Source organism: Talpa occidentalis, unplaced genomic scaffold, assembly GCF_014898055.3.
Source record: "Talpa occidentalis isolate TD23 unplaced genomic scaffold, MPIMG_talOcc4v2.1 talOcc4.14, whole genome shotgun sequence".
NCBI classification, from domain to species: domain Eukaryota; kingdom Metazoa; phylum Chordata; class Mammalia; order Eulipotyphla; family Talpidae; genus Talpa; species Talpa occidentalis.
The window spans coordinates 44,160,291-44,175,431 of NW_023601433.1; the positions used below are offsets into that span (position 1 = coordinate 44,160,291).

General features: G+C 41.4%; 1 protein-coding gene across 1 annotated transcript in view; it reads left to right on the forward strand.

Annotated features, from left to right (window-relative positions):
• The window catches only part of PCNX2 (pecanex 2), a 243,488-nt gene that overhangs the window by 194,178 nt on the left and 34,169 nt on the right, over positions 1-15,141 (forward strand). The window contains exon 26 of the mRNA XM_037510412.2: positions 10,409-10,662. Within this exon, the coding sequence (XP_037366309.1) occupies positions 10,409-10,662 (254 nt within the window). The remainder of the gene's footprint in view (positions 1-10,408; positions 10,663-15,141) is intronic.

Genomic DNA, 15,141 nt, shown 5'->3' on the forward strand with positions numbered 1-15,141 from the left:
ACTAAATAAGAGTTGTAGAACCAAAGCCAGTTTATTTTTAATATTCTTGCAAATGTACATATTCAGTTCTTTATTCCTGCAGGCTATGAAAAATTCTACTAAATCAGGCTCCGTTAGACTGTGACTCCCTCGAAGACTGGGATTCCTTGCCTTATCCATGTCCCTCCTCCAGTTGACTGGTTCATAGTCAAATGCCCAGTATATTCTGGTTGACTGAGGAAGTAGAGACAGCCTAAAAGTTCCTGAGCACTAATTATCTGCCAAGTACCATACGCAGCATTTAATTTCTCAGAAATTCCTTATAATAACCCTAGAATATAAGTAGGTATTTTCCCTATTTTAGATGTGAGAAGATTGGGTAAATGAGACTCATATCAGTAAGTTGCCCAAGGCCTCACAGTAGAAGGAGGGCTAAGTCCCTACATGTGGTTGACTCCAGTGTCCTTGACCTCTGCGGTAAGACCCACTGTCCTGGTGGGAGGGAGACAGGTAGGAAGGAAGGAAGACAGAAAGGGAGGGAGCCACGGAAAGGAGGAAGGGGAGGAGAGGAGGAAGAATAAAGAGAACATATGAAAAAAAGAATGAATGGCCTGACCATTCTTTAAAGATTTCTTTGGCTGTGGAAACACAAAAGTAAAAATTTTACCTGAATGTGTTCTGAAATGTTAATATAGCACCTCTGCTTTTAGCAGCTTAGTTTTTTAAATTTCCAATTGCCTTAGCAACCATGAAACTGGGATGACTCTTGCAGAATGAACAGGAAAAACAAAGGCACCATTTTCAGACTGTAGCTACACATTACCATTGGGTCTGGAAAATATCAAAAAAGGGGGAAGGATTTATGTTCCTGTCTGTGAAATGTTATCAGCTATCTCATAGATTGGCTAACACCCGATAATCACCAGCCTGCAGGGACATTTAAAAAAATGTCTATGTAACCTAATCTTATCTAAAGCTAATCCAACCCAAACCTTTATCCTAACTGGCTAATTCATGTAGAGCCATAGTTCTCCTACTAATCTTGGAGTTATCTAGAATTCTCTCTTCTCTATGGTCAGTTAGGGCATTAATGATTCTTTAGTTCTTAAGTCTGCATAGCTCAAGTAATCTATTAAATCCCTTGGTTTCAAAGTTAACTCATAAAATAATAGGTTCTCCATTCAGAGTTCCTAAATACATATTCTTTTTTCATTTCCAATTTTATGACATGTTAGTAAGAGACAAAGCCTTGTTTGTCTAGATAGCAAGACTGGAAGGAAAGGGCCTTTTCTGTGGAACATTAACAAAGTCTGTGTGTTTTCGCCTTAAACATGTTAAGTAAGTTTGTGGGGAGGAAAGGAAGATACTACAAGTTTGAATTAAATATGAATTAGAAGGTACTCACTCCCCAATGCCATTTGATTTTCCCTTTCTGCTGGTAAAAAGTTAACTTCACAAAACTTTTGCTTGTCATTTGTCTAGCCTTGTTAGACAGTGTGTGACAAGGGGGAAGATACTGATTTTATATTTAAAAGACCAGCCTCTTCTAGCAAACAAGTTATTTTTGAAACTTGGTTTCCTTATTTATAAAAGGGGACATGACACCTGCATAACCAGGCTAATGTATGTTATAAATGAGATGCTATTTGAGAAATCACTTTTTAAGTTGATAAATATCACATGATAGATGATTTTTTATAGGTAAAGAAAGTGAGTTTAATATTATTACTATTTTAGGGATACAGACTCACTTCTTCAAATATATGATTCCACACCATTCCCATTCCCAAAGCACTAATGACCGTAAATTAGAGTCCGTGGGCTGCCCTCTCCCCTTCCCCCCACCCCCACCTCTCTCCTTTCCTGTCTAACAGGTGACCCTGTCACTTTTGTTGCCAGGATCCAAGAGTTTGTTTTATTGTAGTTTTGTCTGTTTGCTTGCTTTGTTTCTTACATGAGTGAGATCATCCTGTATCTGTCTCCTGATTTCTCTTAGCACTATCCACTCACAGTGTATCCAGGTTGTTCTAAATGGCAAGCTTTCATCATTTTTGACAGCTGAGTAATATTTGGTTGTGTATAATTGCCACCTCTTTATCCAATCATCTGTCGGTCAGCTCATATAGGTTGTTTTCCTGTGATGGCTATTGTAAATAGTGTTGCGGTGAGCATGAGGGTACACATATCTTCTGAATTAGTGTTTTCATATTCTTCAGATAGAAATGCATGTGCTGAATTATAATGTAATTCTATTTTTTTTAAAGATTTTATTTATTTATTTATACAAGCACTGGGTACAGTCAGAAGCGTGGGAGGGTGAGAGAATTCACCAGAGCCAGAGCGGGGAACAGAACAGGCAGACCGATGAAGTACACTGCTGAGGGGAGCAACGGGCACGGCAGGAGAGGTCTGTGCGCCATGTGGGACCCTTGCCGGTGGCCAGGGATTGAACTGGCGCTTCAGAGGCTGCCGCAGCCTCACAGCCCAGTGCTCAACCGCTGCACCACCAGGGGAGGCCCTGTAATTCTATTTTTAATTCTCTGAGGAAACACCATACTGCTTTCCAAGGTGGCTTCACCAATGTATGTTCCCATTAACAGTGTACAGGGATCCTTTTTCTTTACACCCTTGCCAACATTTTTTGTTTCTAATTTTTTTTATATAGGTTATTCCCACAGATATAAAGTAAAATCTCATTGCAGTTTTTTTTTTTTTTAAAGATTTGTTTATTTATTTATATAAGCACTGGGTATAGTCAGAAACACAGGAGGGTGAGAGAATTCACCAGAGCCAGAGCAGGGAACAGAACAGGCAGAACGACGAAATACACTGCTGAGGGGAGCAGCAGGCTCGGCAGGAGAGGTCTGTTGCGCCATGTGGGACCCTCGCCTGGGGCCGGGGATCGAACCGGTGCTGCAGAGGCTGTGGGCCACCAGTGGAGACCCTCATTGCAGTTTTGATTGCTAATCAAATCCTAATAACAAGTGATAACGAGCATTTTTTTCATGTGCCTGTTAACCATCTGTATGTCTTCCTTGAGTTTGAGGGGAGAAAAAAAATCCCACTGTGACCTTTTTGGAAATGATAGCAATTCAAAAACTTTTAAAAACCTTTTTTGACATTATCTCATTTGGTCACAAAATGGCCCATGTTATAACCAGTTGGCAGCAGACAATGATGGTTTAGATTTCCATCCTTAGAAAAATGTTTGGGTGCCTTCCTCCTGGTAACATCTCTCATCGGACATGCAGCTCCTTGTTAGAAGTGGAGGGTGCATCTTCAATAAGAGCTCGCTGGGGCTGAACCCTGTCTCACACATCTTGCACATGACATGCATGCACTCCTGGCTGTGTGAGGTCCAAATGTCTGCAGAAATTAATTGCTCTAAGCCCAGCAATGACCAGATCTTATGGCCTCCTCTTTTGTGGCCCAAGCCATTCAGGAGAGAACAATCTTAGCTGTCACCCCAGAAGGGGATGCATTTTATATAATAATCCAACACACACATCCCAAAATGTACCTATTAGTCCCATCTGCAGCTTGAAAAGCACTGGCTTAACTCTATGGATGACTAACTAAAGTCTACTCCATGAGTAGGAACTGACTGTGTTTTAAGGGAAATCCAAGCTTCTCTTGTGTCACTCCCCGTCCTGGTCACCTCATTGCTTGGCACATGGGAAACAGCAGCCCAGTGCTTGGCCTGCTGCACCGATTAAGGCAAGTGACCATTTGAAAGCTCACCTCAAATAAATGTCCAGTACCATTGTTTTGAAACATTACTAGTTTAACACAATCATGTTAATGACATTTGGGGGTTTTCTTTGGAATTCAGTTAGTCAGATTCATTGGAACAACTGAGCATTGTTGCTCCAAGTACTCACATCAGATAAGGAAGAAAATGGGAGAATTGAGATTTGACTATACGTTGTGTACTTAGGGTTTAATGTGCCTTGCCGGAAGGTTGTAAAGCAAGCTGACATTTTCTTTCAGTGCAATCTTCCTGCTGCAGGCAACCATTTTTAATGCATCCCTTTGAAGTTCCCATCACATAAAGGCCTGGAGTCTCCATTATTTCCTCAACCTCTTGGTAAACAGCCCAGACCCCAGTTCCAGTCTCCTTCACTGTCCACCCAAAATGGGATAGCAGTGACTGAGTTCCCCATCACTGGTATCTTCTGTTTACTTCAAGTTTGCAGAGACAGCCTTCTCAAGTGCAATCTCCCTATATTTCCTGGGGACTTCAAAGTCCCCCTCACTTGCCTGTTATCTTCCAGAATTAAACTCACATGTCTCCATAGGAGTCAAGATCCCCCTCCAGCCAGCCTACTTTGAGTGCCCCTCCCCACTTCAGGGGACATGTCCTCTGGCCCAGGCTTCCCAGCCAGGAAGGCACTACCACTCCCCCCACCCTACTCATGGGGTTGTTCAGAATGGAAGGTGGGAGCACTTTTGGTTCTGTTCAGACTGCCACTCTCTTTTGGCTTCCCAACTTTCCCAAGAGGTTGCCAGCTTTCTTCTGTCCTGGCTGACCATGAAAGCAAGTGTCCACACTCACCAGGCACACTGAGTGGCTACGCTCCTATGCTTGTCAGTGAGGATATATACAAGTTCACTGCTGCTAATACGTAATTGTCAAAACTAGGCAAGAAATGATCCATATGAAGGATTACCTGAAAGGGATGAGGTTCTCCCTGTCTTCAGGAATCTCTAAAATTATCCCTTAGGTGTCCTCAGCTCTCTGGAGAACCGCATACCTAAGGCTGAATTGTTTGGGATGCCTATGAAAATGCTTTTTCTTTCTTGTATTTTGGCCATGTTATAGCAACTCAGCAAACCCTGTGTTTGTACTTGACTGCGCTGTGCTGTTAAGGATAGTGTGACTATACTGCACAGTATTTTCTTTATGAGAGTCCTGGGGGCATCATGAATCTAGTATCTTTACCAGGAACAGCTATGATCCTTTTGATTATTTTGTTTTCATCTTAAGGTCACAAGGAACTATTCAAGTGTTCCTTCTGTACTGGCTCCTCGAAACTCTGATTGAAATTGGCAACCCACATTTAGTCAGGGCACCAGAATGCACAATTGGGGTCACTTGGCATTATTCCAGCTTGACCATATTGTTCTTGTCCCCCTTTTCACTTAAATTTATCATTTGCTTTCATACTGTGCATCCCTTCTGGGTTTTGCTTCATTCCCTTTTGGAACTAAGCATGGATCAGTAAGTCAGAGCCAGCTGGACACTGGGAGTTTGACAAACAGTGCTTAAAGGGGATGCTTGCTCCTATGGAAACAAGAAAAGGGAGGAGGAGGGGCAGGTGGTCAGGAGGGAGCTGCCAGTCATAGCTGCAGTGGCTGTCCCCCATTTGGGAACACTCAGGAAATTGATACTTATCTGATGTGGTAAGACATCTGGAATCTACTACATAACTGGATAAATGTTCACTGCAAATACAGAATTTCCACAGTTTTAAGTAGGTGTTCTCAGCCATCAGAAGTAAAGGATTCTGGAATCCTCTTAAAATGAATTTTTAAAACATATGTATTAAATGCCTCACTGACTTAGACCATGAGAACACAGCAACATAAAAGGTGCCGAGAGTCAGATTCAATGGATACACCAGGCAGAGACAGACTGCTCATCAGTCTTCTCCACAGGGTGGGGAGAGATCATAGTGTGGGCACAATGGAGTCAGAAGACAATTTGGTCTTCCATTGGAAACAGATTTTCTGAGCTACTTTGAAAGAATATAGACCTTTAGTTGCATTTGAACAGCAAAATTAGTGGATTTGCAGAAATGATTGGCCTTCATTATTGTCATATTATTTTACAATGTGATACCGAGTATGATGGTTTTTTTCCTAAAAGAAGTACTGAGACCCAGCAGTCCTTCATAGCAGAATGACTTCCTCACTTTTAGCAATGCAGAAATGCACCCAGGCTTCTCACAGCGTGTGGTATTAACCCATCTCATTTGGATAGTAGAAATCCAAACTTTGCATTGTCCCATGTAAGATATACATGTAATTACAGGTGCATAAACACACACACACACTCATGCCAGTTTGTTTGATGAAGGAAAAGAACCTCTGACATTCAACCCAACATGATAAATGCTAGCCTAATGAAAAAGTGGAGGAAGAAACTGGAAATAAACGCAGCTATTTGAACCATGCCTTTTAACCACGTTAGCTAATCTCTTTGAGGTGAAAATTCTTCTCTATGCTTCTTTCTTGTGGAGTCCATTTCTAAGAACTGTTTTTCGTTAGAAGAGAATTTCTTCCTAGATGGTGTTAGCTTGTAGGACACCTTGTTATTAGTTGCCCATCATGGGGAGATGAGATGTCACCCACCCCTGCAGTCGTTAGGTCCCTGGGGGCAGATTGGTGAGGACCGGGTGGTTATCACTCAGCTGGATCCCCCAGAGCATGTGGAATGAATTACTCACTGCTTAGAGTTCAACAACATATATCTATACATCTCTACCAGACGGCATAAAACTTTTATGATACAGAATGAGCTGAGGCCATTGATATGTTTAAAACAGAGTGATTTCAGCTAAGACCCAAAGCAGTAAAGTCTTAGAGAAACAAATGGAATTGTAAGACCTGGGATTGTTAGAGGACAGGGAGAGGGGCAGCCCAAACCCCGCAAACCTGCCTATTCTAAATGGGTTCTGCCATCCGCCGCATCAACACAAAACATAGGAGACTTTAATGGGAAGGAACTTTAATAAAACTAGGAAACAATACAGGTAAGGCAAAGAGTCTAGTTTCTAAATGAAGCACCCAAAGTTACCCGTCCCCTCGTGGGTAAAAGTCCATCCAAATGGGATTGGCCCAGAGCAAAGCCCCAAAGCCTGCCACAAGTCTAAGGCATCTTCCAGTGGGGACCCACAGAAAAGGGTCAGAAACAACCAGAAAAGCCCGGAAGGAAAAGAGCAAAATCAACATCAAGATAAAAGCTGCCATTGTCACCTCCCCATGGGTCTCACCCACATCTGTGTCACCCAGTCCACGACCAAAAGACAAGCGCAGTTTCTTCACATGTCTCTAGGCTCCATGCGCCTCCTCCAGGTCTCCTGGCTCCATCCTGCTTCCTTCCTCAGTCTCTTCTGCAGCTTCTCCTCTTCCTGCTCAGCTCCACCCTCCCTTGGGTGGGGCAGGGAATCTCCCCCTTTCCTGGGGACCACCCTGTTACAGGATAAGCCCTTCGCCTTCGCTTTGTGTTACACAACCTGCTTGCTTTCCTCTTTCTGCTGTTGACTTTCCTTCCTATTAGCTACAATGATGGCTCCCCCTCTCCTTCTGGTCTCTGACTAAGCAGCCCTGGGATGCCTACTCTGATCCCCCTGTTTGAAATAGATCTTCCCACCCAGCCCTCTGTCTTCTTTTGCTCTTTTATTTTTTCACCAGCTGACATTTTATGTTTTTCTTACTCATTTGTCTATTGTCTATTTTCTTCAACGTAAACTTATAAGTTGCATAAAACAGACATTTTTATATTTTCACTATTATATCCCCAATGCATAGAACAGTGTCTGGCATCTGGTAGAGTGCATCTTTGTTTGGTGAATTAATTTATTTGTTAGCTCATTACTTAGTTAATGAATTTCTATCTGCCAGTTCTGTCCTTGTGGAGCTTATAATCTAGTAAAATAATTGTAATTTACTGAGTGGTTACTAATAAATATACATATGCCATTTTATTTGAGCTACAGCCCATTTTATTTTATTTGAGCAGTAGCCCATTTTACAGATGAGGAAACAAACTTGGATGAGTCAGATAACTTGACCAAAGTTGGTACCTACCACCTTTCTTCAAAACCTAGTTCTTAACTGCCTTCCACTGAAATAACATTCTTCTATGCTGAACTTTAAATGGTACTCTATGCCCAAACACTATTTCAAATAGTTTAACTATATTTAAGTAATAACTCTTGACAAATAACTCCATGATGCAGACCCAGAGCGAATCAAGCATCTCTTTTAAAATGAAAAATTTTAGGGACACTTATATCCCCTTTCTTTCCTGCTACTCCCTACCATCTTCCATATTTTCTCTCCTTTCTGAGGCTGCTTTGAATGTCTATCTTATTTTCCAGTGCAAGATGCTTTTTGATTTAACTTTACTTTCATCTAACTTTATTTTCTTTCTTGTATCTTATGTATATTTCCACTCCTCTTAAGTTCTGGTTTCAACCATTTCTTGAATTCCTTTTTTTTTTTTTTGGGGGGGGGGTTCTTTTTTTCTCCCCTCTGCCACTAACTGTATTTGGGACTAAACTATTTTGAAAAATATACAATAATTTACAAAAATAAACAAATCAGTATGACCACCAATAACAACTGCTTTATTTGATCTTGCTGTTTTTTCTGGCTCTACTCTTCTTCCTATTCTCTTCATTGTGACATATTTCAAGTGGTTTGTACCATAGTGATTAACTACTATTGCTTTTGCTTTTCACCAACTGTTTCCTTAGCCTGTTATCCTCACAGGGCAGTCCACATCATACCTGATCATCTAGTTGTTAAAATGATCTTTGCTCAATACCCTTAAACTTTCTCCCACTGTTTACAGTGATGCCCTCTGGAGCTCCAGAAAATATCCAGTTCCTGTTTCCATATTATAGCCCTTCAGATAGTTGGTGAAGGCAACCATAATTTCCCCCAGCCTTCTTGCTGCAAATTAAAAATCCCTGGACTTTGCAGGCATTCTTCAGTAACAGAGTTTTGAGGTATGTTACAACTCTGTAGGTTTCTTAATGTGTACCTAACAATATTTCTAATTGCATTAAAAATCAGTACTAATGTACTATTTCTATTTAATGGAGGAAGTGTAACTTGCTTAGATCCCCTAGCTTTATTTCATTTTATCAGTGACTGTGTAGTATTCCTTTGTAGTATACAAAGGAATGAAACCACATATAATCTGACCCAAGCTGTCCCTTTGTTTTGATGCTAGCAAGGTCACATTGGTTTTTAAATATTATCCTACTTCTGGCTCTTAATATGTTACTACATATTAGTAAATTGTGTAGCTGGGTTTTTGAGCCTAGATACAGGAGATTGCACTTATTTTTAATTTTCAGTGTACTTGTTTCAGTCTGTCATCTTATCTAACTTTAGATCACAACTCTGCTTTCCAAATGGTAACAGTAACCACATATGATTAACATATTGCTATCGACAGTTCCCTTGAAATCACTGACAAAAATTTTTTTTAAGATTTATTTTCTTTATTTATGCATACAAGAGCTGGGGTGTAGGCCAGAGGTACAGGGTGGGTGAGAGGATTCACTAGCAACACAGTGGGAGAAGAATAGGCAGATCCCCTGAAATACACTGCTAAAGGGAGCAGTGGTCTAGACAGGAGAGGTCTGCTGCTCCATGTGGGTTAGCTCCCAGCTGGGGATCGAATTTGTGCTACATGGCTGGCCATAGCTTCATAGTGCTGAGACTTAACCCCCTTGCACCACCTGGGAGTTCCACTGGCAAAAATCTTAAGGAATATATGGTATTTCATTTTCAAAAACAGTTGACAACCATCAACTTAAGCTTTGGCATTAACTCCTTTGAAAATGTGCTTAACTCACTGCTATCGTACCCTCCTTCTCTTGGGTCTAGGGGTGTGCCCTTGCTGTCTGGCAGTGGACCTCTTCCAGGGCATCCCTTTCAGTAATGCTTCAGCATGCACTTGGATGCCCTCAGACATCTCCACCTGCCACCTTTCCTTAGTCTTCCCTCTGCTCATCATGACCTGCAGGCTTTTGAGAAAGGGAAGTTAAGGCTATAATCATTTCAACCATTAATGTCCATGGCTGCTGTGAGAGCGTCTCCCCTCTAACACATACAAACAGAGACAAAAATTATGGGGAGGAGATGAGAATCAGAATAAATATAAGTGATTAAGAGTTAACAACTAGGGCCTCCCCGGTGGCGCAGTGGTTGAGCGTTGGGTTGCGAAGCTGCCCGCAGCCTCTGCGGCGCCGGTTCGATCCCCGGCTGCTCCCCGGCCACCGGAGGAGAGTCCCACATGGCGCGCAGACCTCTCCTGCCGCCCGCTGCTCCCCTCAGCAGTGTACTTCGGTCCTTCTGCCTGCTCTGCTCCCCGCTCTGGCTCTGGTGAATTCTCTCACCCTCCCGCGCTTCTGACTGTACCCAGTGCATGTATAAACAAAACAAACAAACAACCAAACAAATAAATAAATAAAACATGCCTCTATTTAAAAAAAAAAAAAGAGTTAACAACTATGAGAACTGTGACTTTATTTGGAGGCACTATTTGAACTAAGAATTAAACAATTCTTCTGATGCCTAGGCTGTCCTCAGCCTCCTCTTCTCTTATGAAGACAAGAAGAAACTCCATTCAAAGCAAAGGTTATCCTGTGACTTCTTGTATATTTCCATCATGTTTGTACTCTGCCAGGAACTTACTGCCAGCAGAGAGAGGTGGAAGCCATCATGGAAGGTGACGAGGATGACAGAGGCTGCTGCTGCTGCAAACCAGGTCATTTGCCTCACCTGCTGTCCTGCAATGCTGCCTTCAACCTCCGCTGGCTCACCTGGGAGATCACGCAGACGCAGTACATCCTGGAAGGCTACAGCATCATGGACAACAACGCAGCCACCATGCTGCAGGTGTTTGACCTCCGTAGGATCCTCATTCGTTACTACATCAAGGTACTCCTCTTGGCCCCAGACACTTGGTAACTCTGTAACACTGGGCTGCTTGACAGACTCTTGCAAAGCTTTGTAAAGAGCTAGATTGTGAAGCTTCTCCTAAAGCTCCTGAATCCCAGTGAGGTTTGGGAGCCATTAGTTTCATGAAAAGTCCTCAAGAGTTTTGGGTTAGCCTGAGGTTGTACCCCTAGTCATATTTTTTAAGCAAGATTGAATTAGGGAGCCCAGGAAGCTTCCTTGAAGAAGGAATTAGTGCAGGAAAACAGGGTATATTCTGAGGAGGGGTCAAAAATTGGGGAACAAGAGGCTCAGAAAACTATCCAATGAACTGTTTGGGGACTGAGTCTTAGAAGAAAGTAAAAAAGGGATTTATTGAGTCATTTGGAGAATGACTTATCAAGGGGTTCAAGGGAGAACGTAGATGAGAAGCTATTGGGAAACCTGAAGATGCACTTGGCAATATTAGTCAGGGTACGATCCCTTTTTTCTTTTCTTAATTGATGTGTAGTTGACTTGTAATATTAGTTTCGGTGTATCCTATCATGATCCGATATTTGTATAAATTGTGAAATGATCACCACAATAATTTCTTAATCATAACCATACAGAGGAATTTTTTTTTCTTATAAGAACTTTTAAGATTTATGATCTTAACAACTTTAAAATATGCAATACAGTATTTTTAATCATAGTCACTGCTATATGTTACATTTGCCAAAATTATCTATTTTATAACTGGCAGTTTGTGCCTTTTGACACTCATCACCCATTTTGCCCACCCTAACTGCCTGTCATTGGCAACCACCAATCTGTTCTCTATGAGTTTGTCTCTTCCTTCTTTTCTAGATTCTGCATGTAAGTGAGATCATATGGTATTTGTCTTTGTCTCTCTGACCTATGTCGCTCAACATAATAACATCAAATTCCATCCATACTGTTGCAAATGGCAAGATTTCATTCTCTTTTATTGCTAAATAATATACTACTGTGTGTGTGAGTGTGTACACATGTGTGTATCACATTTTCTTTATCCATTCATCAATAGACACTTAGGTTGTTTCTCTCTCTTATCCAGCTTTCTTTCGGTTTCTATTTGCATGGTATATCTTTTGCTGTCCTTTCATTTTCAGTCCTTGTGTGTTTTTACTTCTGAAATAAGTCTCTTCTAGGCAGCATATAGATGAGTCTTCTTTTTTCATCTGTTCAGCCACTTAGTGTCTTTTAATTAGAGGATTTAGTCCATTTACATTTAAAGCAGTTATGATAGATAGGTACTTACTGCCATTTTGTTCATTGTTTTCCAGTTGCCCAGTCACATTCTAAAACTTGGCACTAGTAAGAAGTCTGTCTTCTAACGTGGGTCTGTTTCTTCACTTCTAACACAGCATAAGTTGCTCGTCATGATGGGGATGAGAAATGAAAGCATTCTGGAAATATTACCAAGCTTCAATGTTTACAAGTTACAGATGTCAATTTAGATGCTTTGCAAAGGCTCTGCCTTAGAACCAGTATCATTTTTTAAGCTCATGACAAAAATTCAAAAATATAACTCAATGATACAATCAGGATTAATAATGACAGCCTTTTCTCCTCATTCATGTGGGTACTAATAACATGTTTTTTCAGTTACTTAGTCCCCATGTCTTCTCAGACTACATTCAGCTTCAGAAAATGTGCAGGTTTGGAGTAAGTCTCCTAGAGAACAAATAAGAAACTTGGCAAAAGAGGCAGAACTATAATTGGGGGAAGGGGCAGGCGAGGGCAACCGTGGCTGAGGATGTATGTGTGGTGGCTCCTATCTTGAAGGAGCATTTTACATGGTGGCAGCCCAAGATGGTGTGTGTGGTGGATGGGGCGCGGGAAGAGGGTCCACATTTTAATGCCATTCAAAATCAGGAAGCTCATCCATCTGCCAGCTGAGTCTGACACAAGCAGAAATGGAGAAATACAAAATAAAAGGACAACATGCGTTCCAATCAACTAAAAAGGAAGATATTTAGAAATTTGGGATAGCAACCACATTGTGGGGAGCCCCAATGTTTTCAACAATAAGGGTCAATTCTACAGAAGACAGACTATGAAAGTCATAAGTTTAAATAACTTTTAATGATCACTTCCCAAGTTGACTGCAACAAAAAATGTTTCTGAAACCTTTTTCTGTGTCAGAAAATTTATAACAGATTTAGCGGTTCATACTCACCACCTTGGTGTGTGCTAGAGAGATTCAAAATGTCACATCCAAAACTCACACAAAGCTACAGATGTTTTCCCCAACCATACGTAAATTGGGGAAGATTTGGAAGTCCATCAGGGAGTTGTGACCTCTTGCCTCACAGTTCCATGGTTTGGTCCTCAGCCATTACAAATGAGATTGCAAAATGTTTTTCATACAGAGAGCCAACTCTAAGCAAAATCAGTATATCAGGTGGCATTAGATTTGACTGTGGGTTATTAAATAACAAAGACACACGTGCTTACACAGAAGTGTATTTCTCTGACATAAACGAAGGTGATATAGTAGCTCTGGTTCATGACATCCTCAGGGATCCAGATTCCTTCCAGCTCCCAGCACCACCATTTTAAGTGTCTTCCCCACCTTTGTGTTCCAAGATTTAACTCCAGGCTTAAATGGATGCAGGAAAGGACACAGAAAAGAAAGGCCAAGGGCATGCAGCAGCTGCCCCTTAAAAGGTTCCTGGAAGTTGTCACAGTATGCTCCTGCTGTATCTCATGGGCCAAAAGGTTGCCATATGGAATGTGAGTATGATGGTGTGCTACCTAGCGGAGCACTACTCACAAGCCAGGGCAGACTTATGACATCAAACTTCCCTGTAGGCTAGATAATCACAAATTTGCATTCTATTCGGAAATTCCAAGTGGGTCTGGGGAGAACCCAATCATCTGTATTTTTAAGTAAGTTTCCTAAGTGGTTTGCTATACAACTGAGTTTAGGAATCACCACAGACATATTTGTGTTCCATGGAAAGAATATTCTTAAGGGCTTTCAGGAGAGGCTGAGATTTGGGGACAGATGGGAGCCCTCTTGTTATTTCACTGTTCAGGCTTAGTCTTGCGAGGCTTTCTCTGAACTTTCCTACCCTTTGGTGAGGAATAGCTCAGAATTTTATTCATTTCCCTGGTGTAGTTAAAGGAAATTTTATGAGTGCTGAACAGCTATTGGAAGAGAAGAAACAAGTATTTTAGGGTAAAAACAAATGAATATTTTCTTCTTAGGCTCTAAAAATTGCCTGGTAGCTCCGAATTGCTTCAAGTTTCAAGAGTTTGGTTTCATCCTTATTATTTTTTTAATGGACAGCTAAATTGAAAAGGAAGAATAGCTTGGAATAATTCCTTTACACAAAAGCATATTTTTTTAAATCTCCTAATTAACTGGGTCAGTTTCCCCACCCTCTATGAATATATTTGAAATCATTTCCTTCCTGACAACTTGAGGTTTTCCCTGGTGCCTCCTCCGTCTCTCCTCCATTTATTAGTGCCTAAAACCCTCATAGCAGTCAAGAAATTAGCTGTCTGCCAGGGCCTGGTTTTCTGCTGCCATTGTTTCTGCCCAGCTCCTGTAGAAAGGAGATGTGCTTATCGCTGGCCTTGCAGAATGAAGAGTGAAAAACCTGGACATCTTGGTCTGCCTGCCAGGGCCCGTCCTAGAATGAGTCCTCTGATAGAATGTGCTGATCTACAATTAAAATGAGAAACCAGGAGAATCCCTGCTGGAGAAGTCAGATATGGTGAATTAATTCAGAAGAGGTCCCGCTTTCAACACAGATCAGGTTTTATGCACGCAGTTCCTTTTCACTGTCCTTACTTATTAGTTTTACTCAGTATCCTATTCATTCATCCTGACAGAATCTGAAGGATTTCACACTGTTCAGTGATGATGTCTCCTGACAGAATTTCTGCCTAAATAAAGTGGAAATCAGGTATTGCTTGTAACTAATTGAACTAGTTAGGATGGTTTTCTCCCACTGAGGGGAGTTGGTACTGATTCTCCTTACATGTGGGAAAGCTTAGTCGAGCTGGGGTCCTGATCAAGAGTCAACACTGCAAGATTCTGTCAGACATCGGGGTGGAAGTTTTAACCTCTGGGATTCAGAGTCCTCATTAATTATTCTGACTTCATCCTTTGAGGGGTTATTTTAATTCCTCTGCAGAAATGAATGAGAAGGTAAACATTTGTCTTTCGATTTTTGTTTGTTATTCCTAGCTGGCACACGTGATTGGGACATATTGGAGAAAACTAGACCAGATGTTTGCTAGAACCAGATGTTTAGACAGTCCAAATTTTTTCCCCTTTACAACAATCAGCTGAGAAATGAGATTTTTTGGCCATGGTCACAGATCCACATTTATCTGTGACTTGGGCTGACTACGTAAACTCTCTACCTCAGAGAAGCTTTAAATTATCCTGACAGGGGCCTCTCTGGTGGCACAAGAGCTTAAGCATAGCACTGTGAAGCTATC